This window comes from Patella vulgata, chromosome 1, assembly GCF_932274485.2.
Source record: "Patella vulgata chromosome 1, xgPatVulg1.2, whole genome shotgun sequence".
NCBI lineage: Eukaryota > Metazoa > Mollusca > Gastropoda > Patellidae > Patella > Patella vulgata.
In genome coordinates this window covers 58,896,726-58,922,084 of record NC_065879.2, presented here as the reverse complement: position 1 = coordinate 58,922,084, position 25,359 = coordinate 58,896,726, and the positions used below count along the sequence as shown (strand labels likewise).

At 35.4% G+C, this 25,359-nt stretch overlaps 1 protein-coding gene across 1 annotated transcript in view; it reads left to right on the top strand.

Annotated features, from left to right (window-relative positions):
* LOC126808776 (neurogenic locus Notch protein) overlaps nt 1-25,117 on the top strand; it is a 429,826-nt gene extending 404,709 nt beyond the window's left edge. Inside the window, exons 60-62 of the mRNA XM_056102639.1 lie at nt 6,599-6,817; nt 22,406-22,483; nt 23,348-25,117. Coding sequence (XP_055958614.1) covers nt 6,599-6,817; nt 22,406-22,483; nt 23,348-23,470 — 420 coding nt within the window. The 3' untranslated portion in view covers nt 23,471-25,117. The remainder of the gene's footprint in view (nt 1-6,598; nt 6,818-22,405; nt 22,484-23,347) is intronic.
* The last annotated feature ends 242 nt before the right edge of the window (nt 25,118-25,359 follow it).

The following is a 25,359-nucleotide window of genomic DNA, read 5'->3' as shown; positions in this document are numbered from 1 at the left end:
CCAGCAGTAAAGAGATGTCATTAATTTGAGTAAACTACACAAATGCAAATAAATTAATAAAGCTGAAATTGTCATGCCACTAAATGGAGAGTGATGAAACTTAGTGCATAGTTTTACTATCAGGTACTTCAAAACCTTGACTGAGTTCGATCATGAACATTTATGGTTAGACTAGTATAGACAATCAGTTTGATTGCTCGATACTCTTCAAAAAGATAAATGTGCAATTAAACAGGAATTATGCAAGAGCTAAATCTGCCTATTGCAGGTCTTTCTTTGGGCCTTAAATGTTACATAAACTATTAAACATACATTATGCAAGAGCTAAATCTGCCTATTGCAGGTCTTTCTGTAGGCCTGAAATCTTATCTAAATTATTTATTAGACATTGATTAACTTATCCAGACCAAAATCAACTCTTGATGTCATCGCTAGCCTGCGATATTTACTGGTTTAGGATCCGATCTGCTGCTCAACGCGGATTAAATCAAGAAATGGATAATCAAGACTATGTTTTTTATCGTACCAACTTTAGTAATGATGATCGAGGCTAAGCTCAGAATTCAATCGCTAAATTCTCGGTTCAGAGTGGATCAATTGGACTGAAATTTTCAACAAATTCCCTTTACATTATCTAATATTTCGAAGAAAGCAGGGGACTATTATATGGGTTCGTCCGTCTCTCTCTGTCCGTCCGTCCATCTGTCTGTCTGTCCGTCACACTTTTTGGGACACAATAACTCTTTTTTTTTAATTGAGCTAGAATGTTCAAACTTGGTGTAGGCGTTTATTAAGTCAATGCCTTGATATAGTTTGATATGAGCATTTTCTGCTTAGGGTAAGCAGAGATAAACAATTTGATTGGTTGATGCTTTGGGACACGATAACTTTAGTTCTAAAGTGAGAGTTATGAAACTTGGGGTATAGTTTTATTACATCAATACCTTGACTAAGTTCAATAATGAACATTTTCTGCTCAGGGTAAGCAGAGCGATAAGCGATATTTGGCTGAGACTTTGGAACACAATAATTCTCCAAGCTAATTGAGCTAGAATGTTCAATCTTGGTGTAGGTGTCTATTAGGTGAATGCCTTGATGGAGTTCGAAGATGAGAATTTTCTGCTTAGGGTAAACAGAGATAAGTAATTTGATTGGTTGATGCTTTGGAACACGATAATTATAATTCTAATTAAGTGAGAGTGAGGAAACTTGGTGCATAGATTTATTACATCAATACCTTGACTAAGTTTGGTAAAGAACATTTTCTCCTGAGGGTAAGCAGAGCAATGAGCAATTTGATTGGTCGAGACTTTGGAATACAATAACTCTCCTTCTAATTGAGGTAGAATGTTCAAACTTGGTGTAGGCGTTCATTACCTTGACTAAGTTCGATGGTGAGATTTTTCTGCTTAGGCAAAGGGATATAAGCAATTTGATTGGTCAAGACTTTGGAACATAACAACTCTGCTTTTAATTGAGGTAGAATGTTTAAACTTGATGTAGATGTTCATTAGGTGAATGTCTTGACTGAGTTCAATGATTAACATTTCGAGCCAATCTCATTAAAATATAGATCTATATTTCGTTTTGTTTTTTATACTTTCGATGGCCTACACTACATGTAGATCTAACAAGTTATAGTGGGAGTTCACGTTCTATGACGTCAGGTACCAAGCAAGCAACATTTGACCAGATTACATCAGTCATTCGATAAACCAATTAGCGACCGCCATGTATTTTTTATTCACTTTTGCTTTGTTTTGATTTCTATTGCCGCTAATGTCTACCCACAGTTACAGGCAAAAAAGGTCAAACGCTCGATTCGACAGATCATTTGATTGGCTGACCCCTCATTTCAAGCAGAACACTAGTTAAATAACAACGCTTCCAGATCCAAGTGTAGTCAAGACAAGTAAAATCGAAATTTTGAACTATAAAAACGAAACAAAATTGGATCTGTGTTTTAATCATATTGATTTCGAGCTGAAGCTAAGCAGAGATAATCAATTTCATTGGTCGATGTTTTGGGACAAGATAATCTTGATTCTATCTGATAGAGAGTGATGAAACTTAGTGTATAGTTTGATTGCTTGATACTTTTGAAAAAAATAAATGTGCGATTAATTAATAGGTGTCATCTATTTATTTTGGGATTTTGGCAGGGGACATCAGCCTCACTGTTGGCTTGTTAACTATTATTATTATGAACTGAACTATGTGTTTGAAATCCGCCCCACCCCCGTTAAATAAATCCATTCCACAATTGAATATCCCAACGAATAAAAAAAGTTCTCTCTTGAAGAAGTGAAATGCCACAACTTTAAATTCAAGCAATACCAAAGTGTAAATTGATTACGTCTCTTCGGGAGATATCATTTCGTATAAAGGGGTGACAGTATACTACATTAAGAATAAGCTATAAGTCTTGGCTCGGTAACTTTGTTACCATCTTTTACATTCTAGTAAAATCTCTGCAAATTTTATAGCTTTCCTATTTGAAATATTTTTGATTTTTGATTAGAGACTCGGATGGGACACATGCGAAACAAAAACAATGACAAATCATTTACCATGAGAATTATAAAAACTTAAATCCAATTTTTTATACGCCCACATTTTCATGTGGACGTATATTGTCGTCGCCCCTGTCTGTGCGGACGTCCGTCCGTCAACAATTTGTTTGTGGACACTCTACTTTTGATGAAACTTGAAATATAGGTTTATCTCGAAAAGATCTCGGCTTCTTTCGATATTGGCATGTATCGAATCGAAACTTCATGGATTATGGCCCCTGTTTGTACGAAAAATCACAATTTTTATCCGATTTTGTTGAAACTTGAAATGTAAGTTTATAACCCAAAGATCTCAGTTCCTTTCGATATTTGCGCATATCGGACAGTAACTTCCTGAATTATGGCCCCTGATTGTACGAAAAATCACGTTTTTAGCTTGTGGACCCTATAGAAGTCATAATTTTTATCCGATTTAAAAAAACGTTCTATTATATCACCGTTACACCCTAAGGAGGACTGAGTTCGAATTTCGTGAAAATTGGCCCAAAATTGACGGACAAAATGGCCGCCGTTCGTTCCCAAATAGCGTAAGAATATGGTATATCAAGGTTGTGGACCCTATAGGGGTCACAATTTTTATCCGATTTTGTTGAAACTTGAAATGTAAGTCTATAACCCAAAGATCTCGGTTCCTTTCGATATTTGCGCATATCGAATTGTAATTTCCTGAATTATGGCCCCTGATTGTACGAAAAATCCCGTTTTTAGCTTGTGGACCCTATAGAGGTCATAATTTTTATCCGATTTAAAAAAGCGTATTATTATATCACCATTACACCCTAAGGACGGCTGAGTTTGAATTTTGTGAAAATCGGCCCAAAATTGACAGACAAAATGGCCGCCGTTCGTTCCCAAATAGCGTAAGAATATGGTATATCAAGGTTATGGACCCTATAGGGGTCACAATTTTTATCCGATTTTGTTGAAACTTGAAATGTAAGTTTATAACCCAAAGATCTCGGTTCCTTTCGATATTCGCGCATATCGGACCGTAATTTCCTGAATTATGGCCCCTGATTGTACGAAAAATCGCGTTTTTAGCTTGTGGACCCTATAGAGGTCATAATTTTTATCCGATTTAAAAAAACGTATTATTATATCACCGTTACACCCTAAGGACGACTGAGTTTGAATTTCATGTAAATCGGCCCAAAATTGACAGATAAAATGGACGCCGTTCGTTCTCAAATAGCGTAAAAATATGGTATATCAAGGTTGTGGACCCTATAGAGGTCACAATTTTTATCCGATTTTGTTGAAACTTGAAATATAAGTTTATAACACAAAGATCTCGGTTCCTTTCGATATTTGCGCATATCGAATTGTAATTTCCTGAATTATGGCCCTTGATTGTAGGAAAAATCACTTTCTTTTTAGCATGTTCTCTATCCATCTCTCGAAAATGTGGGTGTATCCTGCCTGGCAGCTGCTAGTTCGGATTATTATTAGGCTTTCAGACTGTATTTGACACTTCTGAAATAATATAGGTGGTCCAAAAATGGCCTCAATCTTTGAAAACAGTTCAAAAATCGTTAAATTATTGAAAATGCTCTTTTATTTTCTGACACTTCTGGGACAGGAAGTTAAGTATCCAAGCAACTTGTTAAAGGTATTCCATCAATGTTAGATATTTTGAAAAAAAAAAAAAAAAAAAAAGTAAAAAATAATTGTGACTTAGCAAAAAACATGATTTCTACGCCAGATTTCACCAAATCAAAACAAATGAAATGAAATGGGGTTTAACGTCCTACTGTTCTGCGCCTAAACTGAGCTAATGAAGACGGGCATACGCCATACAGTGTGCAATGAGGGAAATTTTGCCCGGACAGCGGCACTACGGCCTACTCTTATATTGAATTCCAACTGCCAAGGGATCTTTTACGTGCACACCAATATGTACACGGGACCTCGGTTTTTCGTCCCATCCGAACGACTAGACAGCTTTCCTTGTCAGCCCCTTCGTCCTGCATCACGTATACTGACACAAGTAAGGAATACTAACCAATTAACTTAAATACTCACCTTATGACTATTACTGACCATTTATAGGAATACTGACGGGTTTAAGCGACTACTGACAACACGTATATTTCTCACGAGTTTTCACGAATAGTAACCACTATTAAGCTTTTTCTACTTGCTTGATGGATATTCTAGCGCAAAAGCCCATTATTAACAGCTTTTTTTATGGCCCTTATTTTAGTTTTTAGAACCTTGTGAAGCCGCAAACGATGAAAATTATAATGTCATCTGTATGAAATTGCCTATTAAATGCCCCTAATTACCTACAAAAGAATAAATATGTGACAACCCTTGTCGACCGCTCGAACGATTTAGCTAGTGTGGGCGTATGTTTTGTTGCCTGGCAACCTATCTTACTATTCGTTGGAATACATGTATTTAATTGTGCAATGGATTTTATTCGACGGGAGTTATGATTTGAAAGGCATAGGTAAGTTTATAATAACCAAAGTTAAACAGTTTGTTCATAATATTTGAACACCAAGAAACCAAAATAAATAATTAATTATGTCGGCTTTTACGAAACAAAAGGGTTTCAAGTAATAATCATATACATAGGTCATCAACATTTGTATTTTTTATGTTATGGGTCATTTAGAAAATGGAGGAAAAATATTTAGAGTGATCCTGTAGTAGTATTTTTTTGTCAAATTGGACAAGATTTTTAAAGACAAATGATTGCTATAGCCCCATCATATATGTTTTATCTGTATTCATCTCTCGCAATTCACTTTCTTCGTAACGAAACATCCACAACACATGCGGCATATTCATTTTCTCTAAAAGTGTTTTAAATTAGAACATATCAAAATGAGAATAGTCCATTAACTATCATACATTAGTATTAGTAATCTATATTTTGTTAATTGTCCCCCGCCTTTCAAAGAAAGCAGGGGACTATTAAATTGGGTCTGTCTGTCCATCTGTCCATCACACTTTTTGGGACACAATAACTCTCCTTTAAAATGAGGTAAAATGTTCAAACATTGATGGAGTTCGAAGATGAGGATTTTCTGTGTAGGGTATAAGCAGAGATAAGCAATTTGATTGGTTAATACTTTGGGATATGATAACTTTGGTTCTAATACGGTGAGAGTGGTCAAACTTGGTGAGCGTTTCATTACATCAATACCTTGACGAAGTTCAATAATGAGCATTTTTCTGCTCAGGGTAAGCAGAGTGATGAGCAATTTTATTGGTCGAGATTTTGGAGCCTTATAACTTTGATTCTAATTGAGTGAGGAGTGGTAACACTTTGTGTATAGTTTCATTAAATCAATAGCTTGACTAAGTTCGGTGATGAACATTTTCTGCTTAGGCTAAGTCGAGACTTCATTACTTGGTAAATTTATGAGAAAAAACATCTACCTTTGTAAGACTAAAACAATTCTCAGTCACACAATTACAAATAATGCAGCATTAGCCAATGTACTCTAAAATATGATAATCCAGTCACAAGTTATAATCTATATAACAATACTAGACCAGAAAGACCCCTTGTTAACAACGCATCTACCATATTTATAACATTGGTAATGCTTAGTACAGCCAGCATGTTAATTCTCTTTTTCTGGACTTAAATTGTTAATTTTAAACTGGTCCAGATCCGAACTTGTTGAAAGGAGGTATTTATTCAACAAAGACACATGAACCGAAGGATGACCGGCCTACTCGTCCAGATTATTTAATGGACAACTATCTTACCTCAGTTCACAAAAGAGAGACACATACCAGTTGCCTCCCACTTCCGATTACTGAGACATTTTAATCCAAATCTTAATTGTCATATAATTAAACTAATTGGTACCAACCCGTGCCGAAATATGTTAACCATCTTGGACGCTTTCATAAATTACACTGCAGTACACGTTTAAAAAAAAATGACAAATCTAAACTTGAGCACTCCAAATTAGTTTACTTTGATTATTTTCGTATAAAAATCAATGTATGTTTAGATCTGAAAAAAATATCAAAAAACTGATTATATTCTCTATGTCACGTAGATTAAGAACCGTGAAGCTGTTTTGGATTGGAATGGTGAGGAATGGGTAGCAGATGACCAGTATTTTGAATCTAGAAGAGTATTTGAAGCTCAGACAGGAGGAGAGAAGCCTCCTGAACCTGCACCGGAGACCGAACTTCCTCTTGACAGAAACCTGATAGTAGTTATAGTTGTGGCTTGTGTTGTTATTGTTGCTGTAGCAACTGGAATAGTTGTGTGGGTAAGTTAACATAAAACATGTCTTTTTTCACATATTTCTATCTAATTCTGTTTTGTCATTTTGTGGACAATTTGGAAATTTGCTAGTCTGATAGTAAGTGAAGGAGGACCACACTACGAATAAACAATTACATATGGCAAACCAGCAGACAAGACACACAATATACACGGACATTTCAAATAAACAACAAACGCAAATATCAAATAAAGTGAATGGATCTTGGGGCCAGCCATAAGTGTCCACTACGCTGTCGTCTGTGTAGGTATGACTCCAGTATTATGTAACATTTGGTGCAACTTTTTCATTTTTCAGACTATTTCCTTCCAAGCAAGTGAGTATTGCCATCATGGCTGACAGACTTTGACAGGAATTGAAATTGACACCGACCAGGCTTATACTAGTCTAGATTAGATTACTCTATTAAATTACACATATTTTGGAATCCAAAATCTTGTTAATCAAATGAAAGAATGACAAACTACCAATACTTGACAACCGCTGCAGTTATCATGAGCGTGCGCTTATTTAAGCATGTGTTCCACCACAGAGGTCTTACTTATCTAGAAAACCGAACCTGTTTATTTCAGGTTAATTCGGATTAGACAACCGTTAGTAAGCATAATGTGTAACCACATTGTTGCGCACTTCCTCCCACTCGGACTGGGTGTCAACGTCAGTGTGTCCTTGAATAAGAAGCAGTAATTGGCTACCGGTACGGTATTCCGAGGTAAAATTAATGTGGCAAACCTATAAAAATAATGATCACTCAAAGACGATAAAAACATGGAAGGGTATCACTGCCAGTATTAAATGCTCTGTTAAAAATGTCTTTTAGATTGATTATAATGTAGAAAGTACAAAGTCCTATAGAACACCGGTGGCTAAGTGGGTAAGATGCTGTCTCGCTAGCCTGGACGTCGGGTGTTCTGAAATGTAGCAGAGTGCAAAAGTAAAATGTAATGAGAGAAATGAGACACGTAAAAAAAAGAGCATTTTCCAATAAAACCTTTGTCATTTGACACATTCTATTTGACTTTTTACATTTAACTTTGACCTTAGGGATATTTTGACTTGATCATTACTGTTATTAGGATTTTGTACATTGCACTTTTTACATATTATCAATCAAAAAGTCATTTTAGTAGAGCATTTAATATTGGCAGCGACACCCTTCCATATATTCAGTGTTGTGTGACAAGCATCAGCAGCTAATGTTGATTATAATCCTTAGTAGATAAGATGGCGTCACGATAAGACACTGTGAATTTCTCTGCATCTACATGAAAGTAAATCTACATGAAAGTAAAAAATCGGTTTCATAGTGTTATGTGAATGATTTATACCATAAACGATTCAACTAATAATCAGAAAAAAACAACAAGAAGAGTGAGTTTTTCGATCATATTTATTATCCTTTGGTATGTTTACATTTCCAATGGCGTCGACTGCAACACCGATACCAAGCAGGAAAAGAACGAACACTGTCTCGCCAATAGATATACAACGAGAGATATTACAACAATCTAATATAAAATCAATCTTTACCCAATCTGGGAATGGTGATGACATCATATAGGCCTACAGCGGAACACGAATATGATGATGACACTTTGTCTGACATGTCGTCACAAACTGACCAAACCAACTCTGATTTTATTAACTTTCTTGGCGCTGTTGACAAAAAACAGACTAGGCTTATAGAACCCATCATATCAACTTCAATAATGGAACAAAATATTGCAAAAAGTCCACCTATACCCTCTATAAACACTCACTCTGAACCGGAAGGTTCAATCTTTGACAAAACTGTGGAGGCACTTGCCCATCCAATTGCTCTATCCTTTCATTGCAGGCAAGTTTAGGACGCTATTAAACCTTTCATAGAAACCATCGACCAAGCTGGGGTTAAAAATTCAAGTCGCTCCTCTTCAAAATGAAATTGAATCTTTAAAATTACAGTTAGCTTCAACCTCTCTCCATCTAAATGCAACTGTGCACGATATGTGTGATGAGCTAGAACAATACAGTCGTAAGAAACTGCATTCACGTTAGCGGAATATAAGAAGAAATACCACTATTGACAACTCCCTAGGTTCTAACAATATTGAAAACTGTCATCGTCTTGGTGGGAAAGAAGATAACAAGCATCATTAGATAATTGTTAGATTCAAAAGTTGCAAAACAAAAGTCCATATCATGATGAACAGGAAAATGACTGAGATAGCTATAAAAGGCGGATACATTAATGTAGACCTTACCAGATATAGAGCGCATGTAGCGAGTATAACAGGATGGTCATACAGACAGGGTTTTATTGCTGCTTGTTGGACCAGAGACAGTAAAATATGTATACGTGAAAACAGTACTGTTTTTTTATGAACCGACTCACAAACTGACAAGCCTGGTTATAAACCAACGGGCGAAGAACTAATTTCAATCTAACCAGATCTCTTCAACTTCAGACAAACTGTTCATCCACTGAAATATAGTGTAACCTAGAAACATTTGTATATTAATAGTATTTCCTGTAACAATAAACATGCCCCCACCCACCCCCCTCAATAACACAAAAGGCAGGCATAAAAAAAACTTTTGTCCACAGGGATAAGAGGACCTGTAAAAACGTACGTTCTTCTTCATTGCTCCACCCACAATAATCTTTGGAAAAAGTTTTTAAGTCATGACATTAAAACTAGTTTGAATTATTCAATAATGCATATGATGAACGCTGATAAATGTGTAGAAGATGTTGCAACGTTCGTATATGAAATGTTTAAAAATAGACATTAAATACCATTTGCTATGTAAGGCCTAATATATACCTTACAAGCATTATTAAATAATTTAATATACTTTTAGAAACATCTGTAAACCTTATTCTATGTTCTTTGATGTTTATTAACGTACTTTGTATTGCTTGCTTTACATACTCGTGAATATACCATGTAGTTGTGTAATAAAGCATTATTATTATTATTTAGGTACTTACAAGGTTACTATTATAATAATACATATTGTAAGTCAAATGTAACTGATCAAAAACCAGATAAGTAGTAACTTCAAAATTACCCAATTCCATGGAAGCTAATAAGCATATATTTGTTTTATCAGTTATTAAATATCAATATAGTTCATATTATATGTAAAATACTTACCCTTATTAGCCTGATATTGTGCATGTGCATATCAACTGTTTGCTATATGTACTCACCTGGAAAAAAAACAACCATTATATATAGAAACTGTAAAAAATTGTGAACTGACAACTTTTGCTATTACACGGTCGATAGTTAATGTTTCCAAAAGACTGCACAAGCTTTTAGACAGGAAAATTGCCAACAAATCCACTTGCATATGGTATATCCAGCCCACTCTATCCGACAGTGCAAATTGTTTTTTTAAGAGTGAATCAATACTCACCCAAAACTGAGACCAGATTGAACATTTTGTTCTCAATAACTATGACAACTGTTAATCAAAACAGAAATCTCTGTCCTCATGGGGTTTTCCCTGGTTACCTTCCAATGTTAAGGAATTAAGGAAATAAATTTGAAGCATATGGTAATCTCGAAATGACCTAGTTTTTGTCGAATGGACATTAAACCCTGTTTTTCTCTTTTAATAGTACTAATCTGTTGAAAAATAGAATACCAGATTATGAAAAAATAATGATATTATGCTGTGCAAATTCTCCCACTTAATGTTTAAGACTGGCATTAATTGTACCGTACAGCATTATTTAATTATTAACGATTAAGGTATCCAGTTTTGTACATGTGCCAACTCTCCTAAATATCTAAACTCAATATCATCCAAAGTCTTCGACATTGAACACACAAATTATTTGTCAATTTAAATCAACATTGATGTTGTGATCTTACCGGGAAAAGATGGGCTTCTGATATCCAATATTTAAGACAAAATAAACATTTTACCATTGGTACACGAATCGTGTACCATAATGCGTTTCAGCGCTATTTGTAACAAGGGACTCAAAGAACGAGGCTAGACATATTCCACAAGTCATATCATACGGTGACAACATATTCTTATCCGGAGAGCATGCGCAATAAATACTATCGGTGTAGACTGGAATAACTAGACGCTTGAGATTGCCATTTGATTGAGACTTCTAGTGTATTAAGCCGAACATAACTGATTTGAAATCAGAGCAAAAACAGAAATGATTGAATGTAAATCAGTTTATATACATTCATATTACATTATCTTATGCGTTGCGGCCCATTTGTGTCATTTTCTAAGTCCCAAATATTAGCGATATAGCTCCTTTAATCAAATCATATAATTATACGGTAAGGTTTCACCTTTATTTCAATGGGAATTGGTTTATTATATGTTAAGCTATGTACAGTACAGTTTGGGGTCAGTGTAAATAAGGGAGTTATAGGTCAGTAACTTTTTTGTAGTCAATTGACTTTGAAAGTAAAAACTGGTGGGGCAATGTCAAGTCATTTATGAAAAAAAATCGTGCTGGCACTAGCAATGAACTACCCCCTCTATCAGTAAACGGCACTACATATCACACACCATCCGACAAATGTAACTGCCTTAACGATTTCTTTATAAGCCAATCTAACATAGATAGAAACAAAGCACCACTTCCTGCACTAGAAAGAATACCCAACTCTCTAACTAACATTACCCTGATAACATTCACTGATGGGTACCATGTGTCATGTAATATGGGGCCATTATGGGGAGCCTATATGGGGCCCCAACATTTTTGCACCCAACATTCATATGGGATCCATATGGGCTCAACCATATGGGTACTAAATGGGGTTTGTGTGGGGTCATGGGTAAGTCATTTAAAATAATATGGGTGTTATATGGGGCTTGCATAGAAACCTATATAGCCATGCTAAAAAATGTAATATGGATACTATATGGGACTCATGTGGGGTGCAATAAATGTAATATGGGGCTTGCATGGGACTTATATGACCATGTTAAAACATGTAATATGGGTACTATATGGGCCTCATGTGGGGTGCAAATAAATGTAATATGGGCATTATATGGATATGCCATGATATTGATATGTAATATGGGCCCTATATGGGATTCACATGGGTCTTCTGATGTATGATCATTTTCTCTTACATGCTAGGTAACACTATTTTAATGAATATCAAATCAAGTGTACGTGCTATCCTGCTTTATGTAACTTTGATGAATTCGCTAGTTATTTAAGCATGGTAAAAAACAAGTACCAAATAGGTCTAATAAAATAACAAAACTATTTATTTGGTTTCATGTTTTAATTCGTTGGGAACTCCCACCATCCTGTCCCTTGAATTTCTCAGGAAACGACTAACTGCGGCTTTGATTTCCTTGTTTGTGGTATTTAAAAACATTGGATTTCTTCTGACTGGCTCTGTAATTCAAAAGGAAAGCATATTAGGTCTGTTGATGTGCAACCTGACAAAGCAACACAACTCTTCCCATATTAGTCTATCTCCCCTTACACCACAAAACACATACAATTCAAATCTAAATTGCGCCTGAAATATGCAGAGGGTTCAAAAAGACTTAGAAGATATTTTGATGAGAGATTGTAAAAATATTAAAATAAACCCCATTGTACCAGAACTATTATTTTCATCATGGATATGCACTTATTTCCAACAATGATATATCATCAATATTACTAAAAACAATGGTAGCTGTAGCATGAGCCCCTGTCCAGTTGTAAAGGCGTTGTACATAAGTGACAATGAGATTCTTCATGATGTTGTTAACAGTGGACACCTAATCGTCCAAGTCGGTTTATCTTAAACAGAACGAAAAAATGGACAAATACGTAAGTGTACTATATATTACCTGTAAAATATATGCATATCGATATAATGTAAAGTTATCGAACGAAACTATTTCTTCCATAAATTCACAGTTATTTTAATGGGAGTTGTTCCGTCTTAAAACATGCAAGCCCAAGCTGCTTCATCATCCTGAGCATAAATGAAAATGCTTACAGTTTTTTGTGAAAAAATGCACCAGACAAAAGCATATATCTGTCAGTGTTATTCTAACATACCTATATCGACAAATTTGACTCTTTGTAACTTTTTTGTGGGCCTGGGGGGGGGGGGGGGGGGTCCATACTAATATATGTGACTGTTGTTTGTTTGTATCTGTTCATGGTTGGCAGCTATACCAAGGCTGTCACCGAGGCTGAATATTTTGTGTTTAGGGGTAGCTCTGACCGTGGACTAACATAGACTTGGTGGCACCAAACTACCGCGTTCGGATCCAGAGTTTTACCAAATTCAGTTATAATGTCATTTGTATTTCATTGTACAGCTGATAAAACTTTTCGACATTTTGTCCAGCAAGCGGAAACATATTTTGCCATGCCACACAATAATACAGCTTTTGTGTTATAAGATGAAAATGTAAATGGTCACCTTTCTTGAAATGACATCTTTCTTGTTCCAGAGTTTACCAATATTTTCAAAATAACTGAAAATAAAAGAAACATCTATTCAAATCCATCCTCATACTATTGCAAAAATTTTATATAAGTACTTTGATGCAATATAGGTATATTTCCACACAAAATGATTAAGTCAGTTAAGAGCCTTTATATACTATTCAAAAAAAGTAGGGGATATTTGATTTTTAAGTGTTATTAAAGTCACCTAATGAAACTGACGAAGAAACAAATGACAAAATGAAATGAAGTTCACATTCATCGATTTATTCCAAATGATCGTTAGACTAAGTAAGGCACAGACTGGCCATTATAAGGGTAAAATGATACCCGGGGTCAAACAGCAAAGTTACCACAGCATCACAACCAAGTCAGTAACGGGTAAATCCTCCTCTGTTTGCCAAACAAGCATTGATCCGACGTGGCATACTCCTAATGAGACGTCTAAGGTCATTTTGGTCCAGATTGTCCCATTCCTGTTGCAACGCAGCAGCAAGTTCTTGGACATTGGCAGGACGTTGTTGACGTTGACGTAACCTCTGTCCAAGCATGTCCCAGACATGCTCGATGGGGGAGAGGTCGGGACTCAGTGCTGGCCAAGGTAATGTGGTGATGTTCTGTTGTTGGAGGTAACCTGTAACGATCCTGGCCCTGTGACATCTTGCGTTGTCATCCTGGAAGATGAAACGGCGGCCATGACGTCGTGCGAACGGCACAACATGGACTGCCAAGATGTTGTCCCGGTAGTACTGGCCTGTAACACGCCCTGCAACAACATGTAAAGCCGTTCTTCCAGCAACAGTGATGCCTCCCCACACCATAACAGAACCACCCCCAAATCGATCATGTCTGATGACGTTAACGTCTTGAAAGCGCTCGTTTCGACGACGCCACACCCTCCTACGTCTGTCCAAAAAATCAACAGTGAATCTTGACTCATCTGAAAACATCACATTGCTCCAGCGTCGATTATCCCAGTGTTGACGATCCCTACACCAACGACGTCTTGCCTGAATGTGATGATCTCTCAAACAAGGGATCACGCGAGGACGTCGGGCGCGAAGGTGACCCCTATGCAGTCGATTCCGAATCGTCTGGCCACTCACTCTCACACCAGTGTCTGTTTGAAGACGAGCGCTGATCTGATTTGCTGTGATGACACGATTTCTCAAGGCCAAGGTACGGATAAATCGATCCTGGGCTTGAGTTGTCGCCCTTGGTCGACCTGAGCGTGGTCTGTCCTGTACAGATTGTGTATCACGGTATCTGGACCATAGCCTGCTTATGACAGACTGAGAAACATTCATCGTCCGCGCCACAACCGCCTGTGTTGTGCCGATCTGTAGCATGCCAAGGGCACGTAACCTTTCATTTTGGGTAAGCCGACGCATATCAAAATTTGTTTTCTGGTCACTAAAACAATTAAACTGATGTTTCCACCCTGGAATTCAATGCCACAATGACTGTAACATTCAAAGTCAGAGTCGTGCAAATCTTGGGTTGGACCCCCATGATGATCCCAAGCATCACCTGCATTCCATGCGGTAGCTATTGGTGCGTTTGGGCGTCACATGTAACTGGAAATGTTTCTTCTGTTAGGTTCTATAGTGACTTTTTTCGTAGTCATTTGCATATTTTAGTATTATGCCCCCAAAATCAAATATCCCCTACTTTTTTTGAATAGTAATGTCAAAACACAAATTTTCAAAATATAGAAACTTTAAAAACTTTCATTTAATTTTATTTTGTCGAAAAATTGAGTGATACTAAATAAACCATTAAGCATAATAATATTATAGTATAGGAAGGATGGGACAAATTTACCTTTGATTAAATTTTGTGAACTGATTGCAGAGATGTGTACCACTTTGCCAGTTTCTTGTTAGTACTAAATTCTAGCTGCTATACATATACTTCTGCAATTCAGAATCTAAAATTAAGCCAATGACCAAACAGACTTCAAGTAAATTGGTTGTTAAGGATGACTCGCTGGCAGGTATTCACGGTTGACTTGATGAACTCTGCAGTTTGATTAGATATTATATAATTTGAGTACAGAATCTGCTATAGTCATTAAATTTGAACTAGCAAGATACCTACCAGCCAGGCTGTATTCATAATAAACTTTAGTAAAAACCAGTCCTGATTTCTTTGACTTGTTTTTAAAAAAATATTGTAAATTAGCGATTCTTTTACTTTAAAGCTCTACAAAGACTTTTTCTTAAAATGAAAATATGTATCACAATTTCATTCATAAACAAATTCTATTTTTTATTCATGGTAAACTTATTATAGTCTGTGATAAGGAGAATTCTGCTGTAATCTGTTTAATCTCTGCAAAGTACAGATTAGTGCAATCTATATTAAGCCATAATATTAATAAAAGATCTCCAAATTGTTTAGATTTTCATTTTATTTAAAATATAAAAAAAGAATTTCAGTATGACAGTAGAATAAATCATCTACCTATGGAGTACCTATTTATATTACGCGTAAAGGCTTTAGCTTTGCAAGTATGGCTTCATAATATGATATACTTTTTGAAAATTAATTTAATCTTCAACATGCATTATGCAAGAGCAAAATCTGCTTATTACAAGTCTTTCTTTAGGCCTGAAATGTTATCTAAATTATCAATTAGACATTAATTAACTTATCCAGACCATAATAAACTCTCGATGTCAAGGCTAGCCTTCGATGTAGGCTGGATTACATTCCTATATGCCGCTAACGGCCAAAGATAATTAAATCAGAAAAAGTGGATAATCGAGACTATGCTGTTTATATTAATGATTTTAGTAATGATAACCGAGACTATGCAAAAATTTCACCAGCTTCTTTCTCGGCTCATAGTGGATCAATTTGACTGAAATTTTCAGCAAATTACCTTTACACTATCTAGTTTTTAACTATTATAGCGAGAACTGCCATCTCTTTATCTTATCTCCCATAATGTATCTTTAAGTTATATTTTTCTGGTTTGTTATTACTGTATTGGTTTTAGAAGTACAAAAGTGTTATTTTTGAAATGCTGTTGATATTGAGTTTGATATGTTGGGTGATGAATTTGTTCACCTATAATTTACATATATATAGTCGCATCACCATGAATATTCTTTGGTTACATTTTGTATTGATTGATTATTATTCTGTGAATTAACTGGAGTGTCGATCGGGCATGCCTTGTGTCAATTTTCAGCAAGATTGGATATTTTGTTCAGGTATTATTCATCATTATGTGCTTCTGATTCATTGTTAATTCAAGAATTTTGTGCCATTGACCCCTGTACGTAACAATACCCTCAGCCAGAAGGATGTTGAAGACATCATTACTTCTATTGATTCCTCGAAAGCCAGTGGACCTGATAACATCAGTGGAAAACTAATAACACTAATATCCAACGAAATCTGTGAACCTTTGTGTAAATTATTTAACCACTCCCTCTTATCGAAAACAGTACCAAATATCTGGAAATTTGCCAAAATAACTGCCATATTAAATAAAAAAGGGTGTCCCATCAGACTGCAGAAATTATAGGCCAATATTGTAGCAATATTGCTAGAATATTTGCTCTTTAATTTAAAGTTTAAATTAAGGATAGCATTATATTGTATTAATTAATATCTTTAACTAATTATTGGGTTAACATACATGATTCAAATTATTGTTTTGAGATAAATTGAGAATAACAGCAACCTATGACACTTTGATACATGAAATGTTCCATAGGTCGACAAACATAATGTTTTGATGGGTTAAAATTATATCATGCCATCACATATGTCGGAAAATTCCTATTGCATCATTTGGCTTACCATCCAATCATGTTAATTGCACGGATCTGAGCGTGATAGATTTCCAAGGCCAATACCAATATGGGTCCTATAAAAGAGACTGTTGGGCCTTTTAAGAGCAGATTCAGTGGATTCTGGAGAGATTACCTTCTGAGTTCCCAGACAGCAGCTTGATTCTATATAGAAGGGAAAGATGTAGTAAAATGTAGTAATTTCTATCAGCAGACACGCCCCAGCGACTCTGGCTGGATGTGGTTTGAGAGAATGACTTTATTCTATTATGCATTGTACCATATGTAGGCAGCTTGATATATAAAATGTAAAAAAAAAACCGAACTGTTGCATTGTTATTCCTGGTAAGATAAACGTCTTAATAACTGAGATAGATAAGAAGAGATTACACAACGTAAAGGGGAGGAAGCCAAGACGACAAGTGAAAATACTAGACGATCACGAGGCTACTAATTGTGTAGTAAGAAAAGATGCATTGGTCATACGTAGGATGTGGCGACTGGTTTTTAATTGTTGTCCGCTCTCCACGTCTGACAGAAAGACTCATGGTACTACAATATCATTACTCAGTGTGTTAGTTAAAATATTCGAAAAATGCATTTATAAAAATGTCTTCAACTTCCTAAGGGAGAATTCTGTTCGAACTAACCTCCACAGCTGCTTTTTACACACCTTTTTACACACCTTTTTACCAACTTACCGATATCGCATACTACTTTTGTCAAGCCATTGACCAGGTATTCTACATGAGAGCAGTGTTCTGTGACATATCGGCGGGACGATTTACCCAATACTACCCAATACCACTCCAATATCACCACACAAATTTAATACTACAACAAATGGTGCAAAATGAGCATATTACTTGATTTTTTTCAAAAATAGTGAGATATATCATGGGAAATGTACTTCAAATGTGATTAACGATGTCTGACTGTTCCATTTGCCTCCCTATATCACCCAAATCAAGCAAATAATAACCCAATACTACCAAATACTTATCAAATACTACCCAATATTATAAAATACAAACCTAATATCGTCAATTAGCAGCACATCAGTATAATAATTGCAACGAATATTCGATAATTTGCAGAAAATTGAAATATTTATGCAGTTATCTCCCTTTACAACCGATAAATAGATTAATCATCTTGTTGGGCTTTGCAGTTTTGTTTTCAAGACGATGAAGGAAAATAAGGAAAACAAATTGTTATAGATGCCCTCGCTATAGTTTGTTCATCCAATACTACGCGTAAAAAGCATATCAATATATAACATAACATAAAATAAAAAGAGTTTTAAAAGAAATTAACAAAGATTTTAAAATGCATTAAAGTAAAATCAGTTTATAAAATAAACAGTCAAAAATTCAAATAAAATAGTATTTTAGAGGTTGATTTAAAAATGTCCATTTAACCATCTCTTGGCCTACTCAAAAGTCTTCTTATACTATTTTTCTTCATGCGGTCCTGTAAAAAATCATTTGGGTATAATATGTCAGGAAAGCACACAAATTTATCTTTATGTCTGTCTTTTAATTACTTATTAACGTGTTTCCTTTGTCTTTTAAATGATTCCGGTTCCAAACTAGACGTCTTTGAAAATCTCCTCTTGTCAAAATTTCACTCGGCCAATTGTTCGAATATTGTCACTATTGAACAAATTCTAATTATTCTACGGTATATATCCACAGGTGACGATGTCGCGGAGATTTCATTACTACCTGCTAAAGACCTCTATACGCACAAGCGAATTATTGAAATATAGACCTGAAATGACCTAGTTTGTGTCGAGTGGACGTTAAATCCCACTGTGTAAATGTGTAATGCTCTACTCGTATATACCCGGCGTAACAATTAATCAACGGGGTTAAAGTTAAGTTCTGGTTTATTTATATTATCAAAGAAACCGACAGAGCTGTATAAACAGGCCGAAAATGATAGTTTTGATGAACTGAGAAGTGTCGTGTCAAGCATAACACACTTGAAAGAAATGTGCAATTTCGTTAATTTTAAAATAACACATCGTGCAGTAAGTAAAAATGCAATAACTTAATAGTTGACATGAAAAAATGAATATAAACATTATGCAATTTCTTTTGTTAAAGCATTAATTTGAAAATAAATACAAACAATCGACACTATCTAGGTAATTTCGGGACTAACATATAGTTCAATATTATTTCATTAACTCGCTTGCGCGAAGGGGTGTTTAACAGTGAGACGAAACCAGGGGACCAGAGAAAACCCACCTTGTTTGACAGACGACCCCACTCCTTGTCACTATCAAGCGGTAAGAGAGAGGTGGGTCATTTTAGGAATAAAATATGCTATATCGTCATACTTGTTTTTCTTATTTTAAGTTTGTCGTCTTGGAAACCAAGGGGAAAACAGGGGAAAACTTGTTTTGTCTGCTTAGAAAGTTGAAGTACAGTAATGTTGTTACACTATCACTGAACACCTGAAAACTACAGGCCGCAATTCTTAACGCATCGTCTTGAAACTTTGCATACTTATTCCTTATACGCTAAGGATGTTTCCTATTGTTTTTGGTGAATGCCCAACCCAGGTCAGAGTCACACCCATTTTTCTTTGTATGTCTGTGTGTGTTTTTTATGCCTACGGACGGCAATTATTAAAGGATTGTCTTGAAAACTATTCATATATTCATATATATATATATATATATATATTCTTTATACCCAAAGGGAAACTGTTATGTTTTTTGGTGCGTGCCCGACCCCAGGGGCACAGCAACACCAGATTTTTGTGTTATCGTCCACAGGCTGCAATTCTGAACTTTTGGTGCATGCCCTACCCCTATCATGTTCTAGGATGATCGATTCAGAATTGCTGCCCCTAGGCGATAAACATAAAAGAAATGGGCATTTCTGTGCCCCTGGGGGTTGGACATGCACTAAAAATAATAGCGGTCATCCTAAAGGTATAAGGAATAAGTATGAAAAGTTTTCAAGATGATCAAAACACACAGCCACACAATGAAAAAAATAGAGGGGCTCTGCCCCTCGGGGTTGGTCATGCACAAAAAACAATAGTGATCATTCTTAGGGTATAAGGAATAAGTATGCACAACTTCAAGATAATCCGTTAAGAATTGTGGCTTGAAGGCGACAAACTGACACATACAAAAATTGAACATGACTCTCTGCCCCTGGGGGTCGGACACACACGAAAAACAATAGGGAACATCCTTAGGGTATACATAGTTTCAAGATGCGTTAAGAATTGCGGCTTGTAGTTTTGAGGCCTCTAGTGATAGTGAAACTACATAAGGCCTTTTGTACTTCAACTTTCTAAGCAGACAAAACATGTTTTCACCTGTTTTTAAAGCAAAACTAAATTGAAACAATACTCCCTGGATCCCAAAAGAGTCTTTATTCTTATTCTATGTTAAGAGTTGATCTAAAATGACAAATATGAGGGGTTTAAGTCTTCCCGAAATAATTTTAATCTGATCGTCAAAACCCATTATTCCAATTCGTGAAGCATATTAACCATTTTGTTCTCATTTTGAATGCAAAATAAAATTAGAACAACACAATCTACATCCAAAATGATTACATATTTGTAAACAGACATGTTTGAGGAGTATAGGTCATTTAGAAGTTATTTTAAAATCATCGTGAAAAATCAACAATTTGGATAACAGCCATTAAAACTTAATTACTGCCAATTAAAAATATAAGCCATCAAATACACAAGGGTAATTGAAGTTTTATTATCAAACTTTTTCAGAATTTTAACCTCTGTCCCCCATGGCCAAAATTGAAGGTGAAAATGGGTATAATTATTATACTTGGAAAAGTATATATCCCATCGCGTTAGAATCTTTTGTAAATTGATATAAGACAAACTGACATTAACTATGCCAATTTAGGAGTTAGTGACTTTGCCATCTGTAGAAATCCTGAAAATAAAAGTGAATAGTTCATTTGTTCCACATTTTGCCACCTGGTGGCGCGAACAGTATGCATTGGACAATGAGTGTGATGCTAAATTCATAATCTACACTAAAAGTTTTCTTAGATTACAAAGTAGTCCTACTCCTATTAGAAATGTAAGTTTAAAGCATCCAAAAACCTGAAGAAAATGACTGAATTTGTGATCCGTTTTAGTACCCTAATTTCAAATGGCCATATCTCAGCGAGTTTCCAACCTAGAGAGGTAAAATTTCGGATTTCTTAGTTTAAGGCCATGTACTATAACATATATTTTTTACAATTTTTTTGGAGGGGGTCGTGTTCCCACCATTGGTTCAGTTGACATGGAAGACCCAAATGTAAAATGTAATGAGAGAAATGTAAAATGTAAACACGTCAAATTTGTTATTTGACACATTGCATTTGACTTTTTATACGCCCACATTTTCATGTGGAAGTATTATGCTGTCGCCCCTGTTGTCCGGACGTCCGTCAACAATTCGATTGTGGACACTCTACAGGTCACACTTTTTATCCGATTTCAACGAAACTTGAAATATAGGTTTATCTCCCTAAGATCTCGGTTCCTTTCGATATTGACATGTATCCGACCGTAACTTCATGGATTATGGCCCCTGATTGTACGAAAAATCGTGTTTTTAGCATGTGGACACTCTAGGTCACAATTTTGATCCGATTTTGATGAAAATTGAAATGCATGTTTATAACCCAAAGATCTTGGTTCCTTTCGATATTCGCGCATATCGGATAGTAACTTCTTGGTTTATGGCCCCTGATTGGTCGAAAAATCGTATTTTTAGCTTTTGGATTCTCTAGAGGTCACAAATTTTTTTTTCGATTTTAAAAACCGTTTAGATCACCATTCCACCATAATGAAGGTTGAATTGGAATTTCAGGAAAATCGAAATGAAACTGCCTGACAAAATGTTCACTCTTTGTATGCAATTTGTATATAATGTAAGTATGTAATTCAAAGGTTATGGACCCTCTAGAGGTCACAATTTTTATCCAATTTTGATGAAACTGCCAATATATTTTTATATTCCAAAATCTCAGTCCCTTTTGATATTTGTGCATTTCAGACCATATTTTTCCGGATTATGGCCCCTGATTGTAGAAAAAATCATTTTTGTTTTTAGCTTGTTCTCTATCCATCTCTTGCAAAATGTGGGCGTATCCTGCCTGGCAGCCGCTGGTTACATTTAACTTTGGTCTTAGAGGTATTTTGACTTTATGATAATCAGTATTAGGACTTTGTACATTGTACTTTTTACATATAATTAATATTGGCAGTGATACCTTTACATATGTTTTGTCTGATTAGCATCACCAGCTGATTTTGATTATAATTGTTTATTTACAGGCATGTTGTTGTAGGAAGCCCAAGAAAGAACAATATATTGAAGATACACTTGATAATGTATCATCTGGCTCCAACAAGGTAAGAATAACAGTTGTCCTTATTTTATTTGGGCCCGTCTTTATTAACCCAGTCAGTGCAGAACAGTAGGATGTTAAACCCTAATTTCATTTCATTTATTTTATTTGGAGTGAACATTGACCCGTGATCGTAAAACTGTGTGGCATTATTACAGTTCTGGTGTAGGCTATGTGTCAGGAACTATTCTAATCTTTTGGGCAAACCACAAAAAAGCAAAACTTGCATAGTGAACTAATAAGTAAAGTCCACCAAACACCTACAAGTTTTGTCGCAGATAATTAGCTACACTAGCAATGCAATATTTCTTTTTCCTCTGGGGTGAAGCATCATCTTTCATTAGTATCATTACAATGTCCATTGAACACCTCAAGTAGCTATAATGGCTGAGTAAGGCACTGGTTCACTTACCTGGAAACGCCAATGTCCGGGCAACATTTACCTTATGCTCGCTACATGGTGCATGAATGTCTTCATTAGCCTGGATGGTACAGATACGTAGACTTTAAACCCGGTTCCATTTCAGTGCATTTCATTTGAACACCTCACAGATGGTACTGGATGTTTTAAACACTTATTTGTCATCGCTGATGGCTAAATTAAGCGATAATAGCAATGTTCTTCATGTGTTTGGGTGGGGCTGACAAGGAATGTGTGAATAGATGTTCAGATGCAAATATGCCAATCTGTATGTAGTGCGTGAAAAAATCCTTCAGTAATTGGAAGAAGGCCGAAAGACAGCTGACATTGCCCCCCCCCCCCAGCCCCCCGTGTGTCAGTGCGACATAAATCTATTTCATTCCTGTATATGTAATAATTAAATAGTAATATATACGTTATATAATGAAACCTGTTCATTTTTAATAGTCCAGTCCACAGCCTCCGTTTGGTGTGAGTAACCAGTTGTACATGACAGACAGCAACAAGAGCCTCTCTAAGCTTCATTTTGATGAAGATTTTGAAAGTGAGGTTGTGAAATACAAACTATAAACACAACCTGAAATTATTCAATTTAAGATAGAATTTATTATTGAAAACCAGTTTTGTATATTACAAATATTAGAAGTAATATTTCTGTTTATTTAGAACTAACATAAATGCAACATTTATCTGTCATATCAAACAAGACTATAGATACTAATCATGGTATTAATATTGTAAATTTTAGTTTCATTTTTATTGAAATGTGGTCGTTTATTGTCGTTGCCCCCGTCCGTCGGTCTGGCGCCCACAGTTGCCCGTGGACACTCTAGAGGCTGGAATTAATAAACGACTGACTTTAAATGCATACACAATGTTTAAGGTCATGAAACGAAGAAACCTATTGAATTTCAACAATGTCCAATAATTACTGCCAGAGTTATGGCTCTTGATCAAGTTGAAATATCTTGTGGATGCTCTAGAGGCTAAAGTTAATAAAACGCAGAAGCTTATTGATTTTCAATGATTTCTGATAGTTACTGCCTGAGTAATAGCCCTTGATCACTCTAAGAATTCTTGTGGACGTTCTGGAGGCTAAAGTTAATATCCAATTTACTTTAGATTTATACACAGTGTTTAATTTAAGGTCATTCAATGAAGAATCTTATTGAATTTCAATGATTCCTGATAATTACAGCCAGAGTTATGGTCCTTGATCACTTTGAAATATCTTGTGGGCGCTCTAGAGGCTAAAGTTAATATCAGATTGCCTTTAAATTTTTGCACCGTGTTTAAGGTCATGCAACAAAGAATCTTGTTGACTTTCAATGATTTCCGATAATTACTGCTATAGTTATGACCCTTGACCACTTTGAAATATCTTGTGGACGCTCTAGAGGGTAAAGTTAATATCCGATTGACCTTAAATGTATACAGAGTGTTTAAGTTCACAAAAAGAAGAATCCTATTAAATTTCAACGATTTCCAATAATTACTTCCATGGTTATGGCCCTTGAACACTATGAAAAATCTTGTAATTACTGCCAGAGTTAAGGTCCTTGAGTAAAGGTCCTTGATCATTTAAAATATCTTGTGGATGCTATAGACGCTAAAATTGATATCCGATTGACTTTAAATTTATACACAGTGTTTAAGGTCTTGAGACGAAGAATCCCATTGATATTCAACGATTTAGAGGCTAAAGTTAATATCCGATTGATTTTATATTTACACTGTGATTAAGGTCATGAGACGAAGAAGCCTATCAATTTTCAACAATTTTCGATGATTATGGCAATTGATATTAAATGTTTTGCATGTTAAATGTTAGAATAGGGTAGAACTAGAAGCCATATGGGTTGTTACTCGTAATCAGATTTTAGTAGTGTTGTAAATGTTTTCATTTCTGACAAAAGAAAAATTATGCGACAACTCTTGTTGACTCTCCGGAAGACTTAGCTGCTGTGGGAGTATGTTTCGTTGCCTGGCAACCTATCTTTTTATATTTTGTAGACCTTTTAGACCAAGTTTTGTTATAACCCAAAATCATAATTTTATACAATATATATTCCTATTTGAAATGTTTTATTTTGAAAATTACCAGTTTCCTCATTCCTTGATCTACGTAACAGTAGTAAAAATATAACTTTCTTTTTTCTAAACCGGTTTTATAGTATGTGTTTTTTTTATATATTCTAAATAAAATATTCTTAAAGATACATTAGTTAAGAGTTTTATAAAGAGTTGGCCATTCTTGCTATAATAATGTTTAAAAAATACATGATAAAGAAAGAAAATGTTGAAAATTTCAGTCAAATTACTTTGATCTGAACAGAACTATCACTCTTTGAAGTTTGAACTAGAAATAGGCATCAATTGTGTCTGCACCGTCTGTGAGAATTTGCTATCGTTTGATTAACAGACGATAACTCCATGCGCATATTCTTGATTATCAAGTA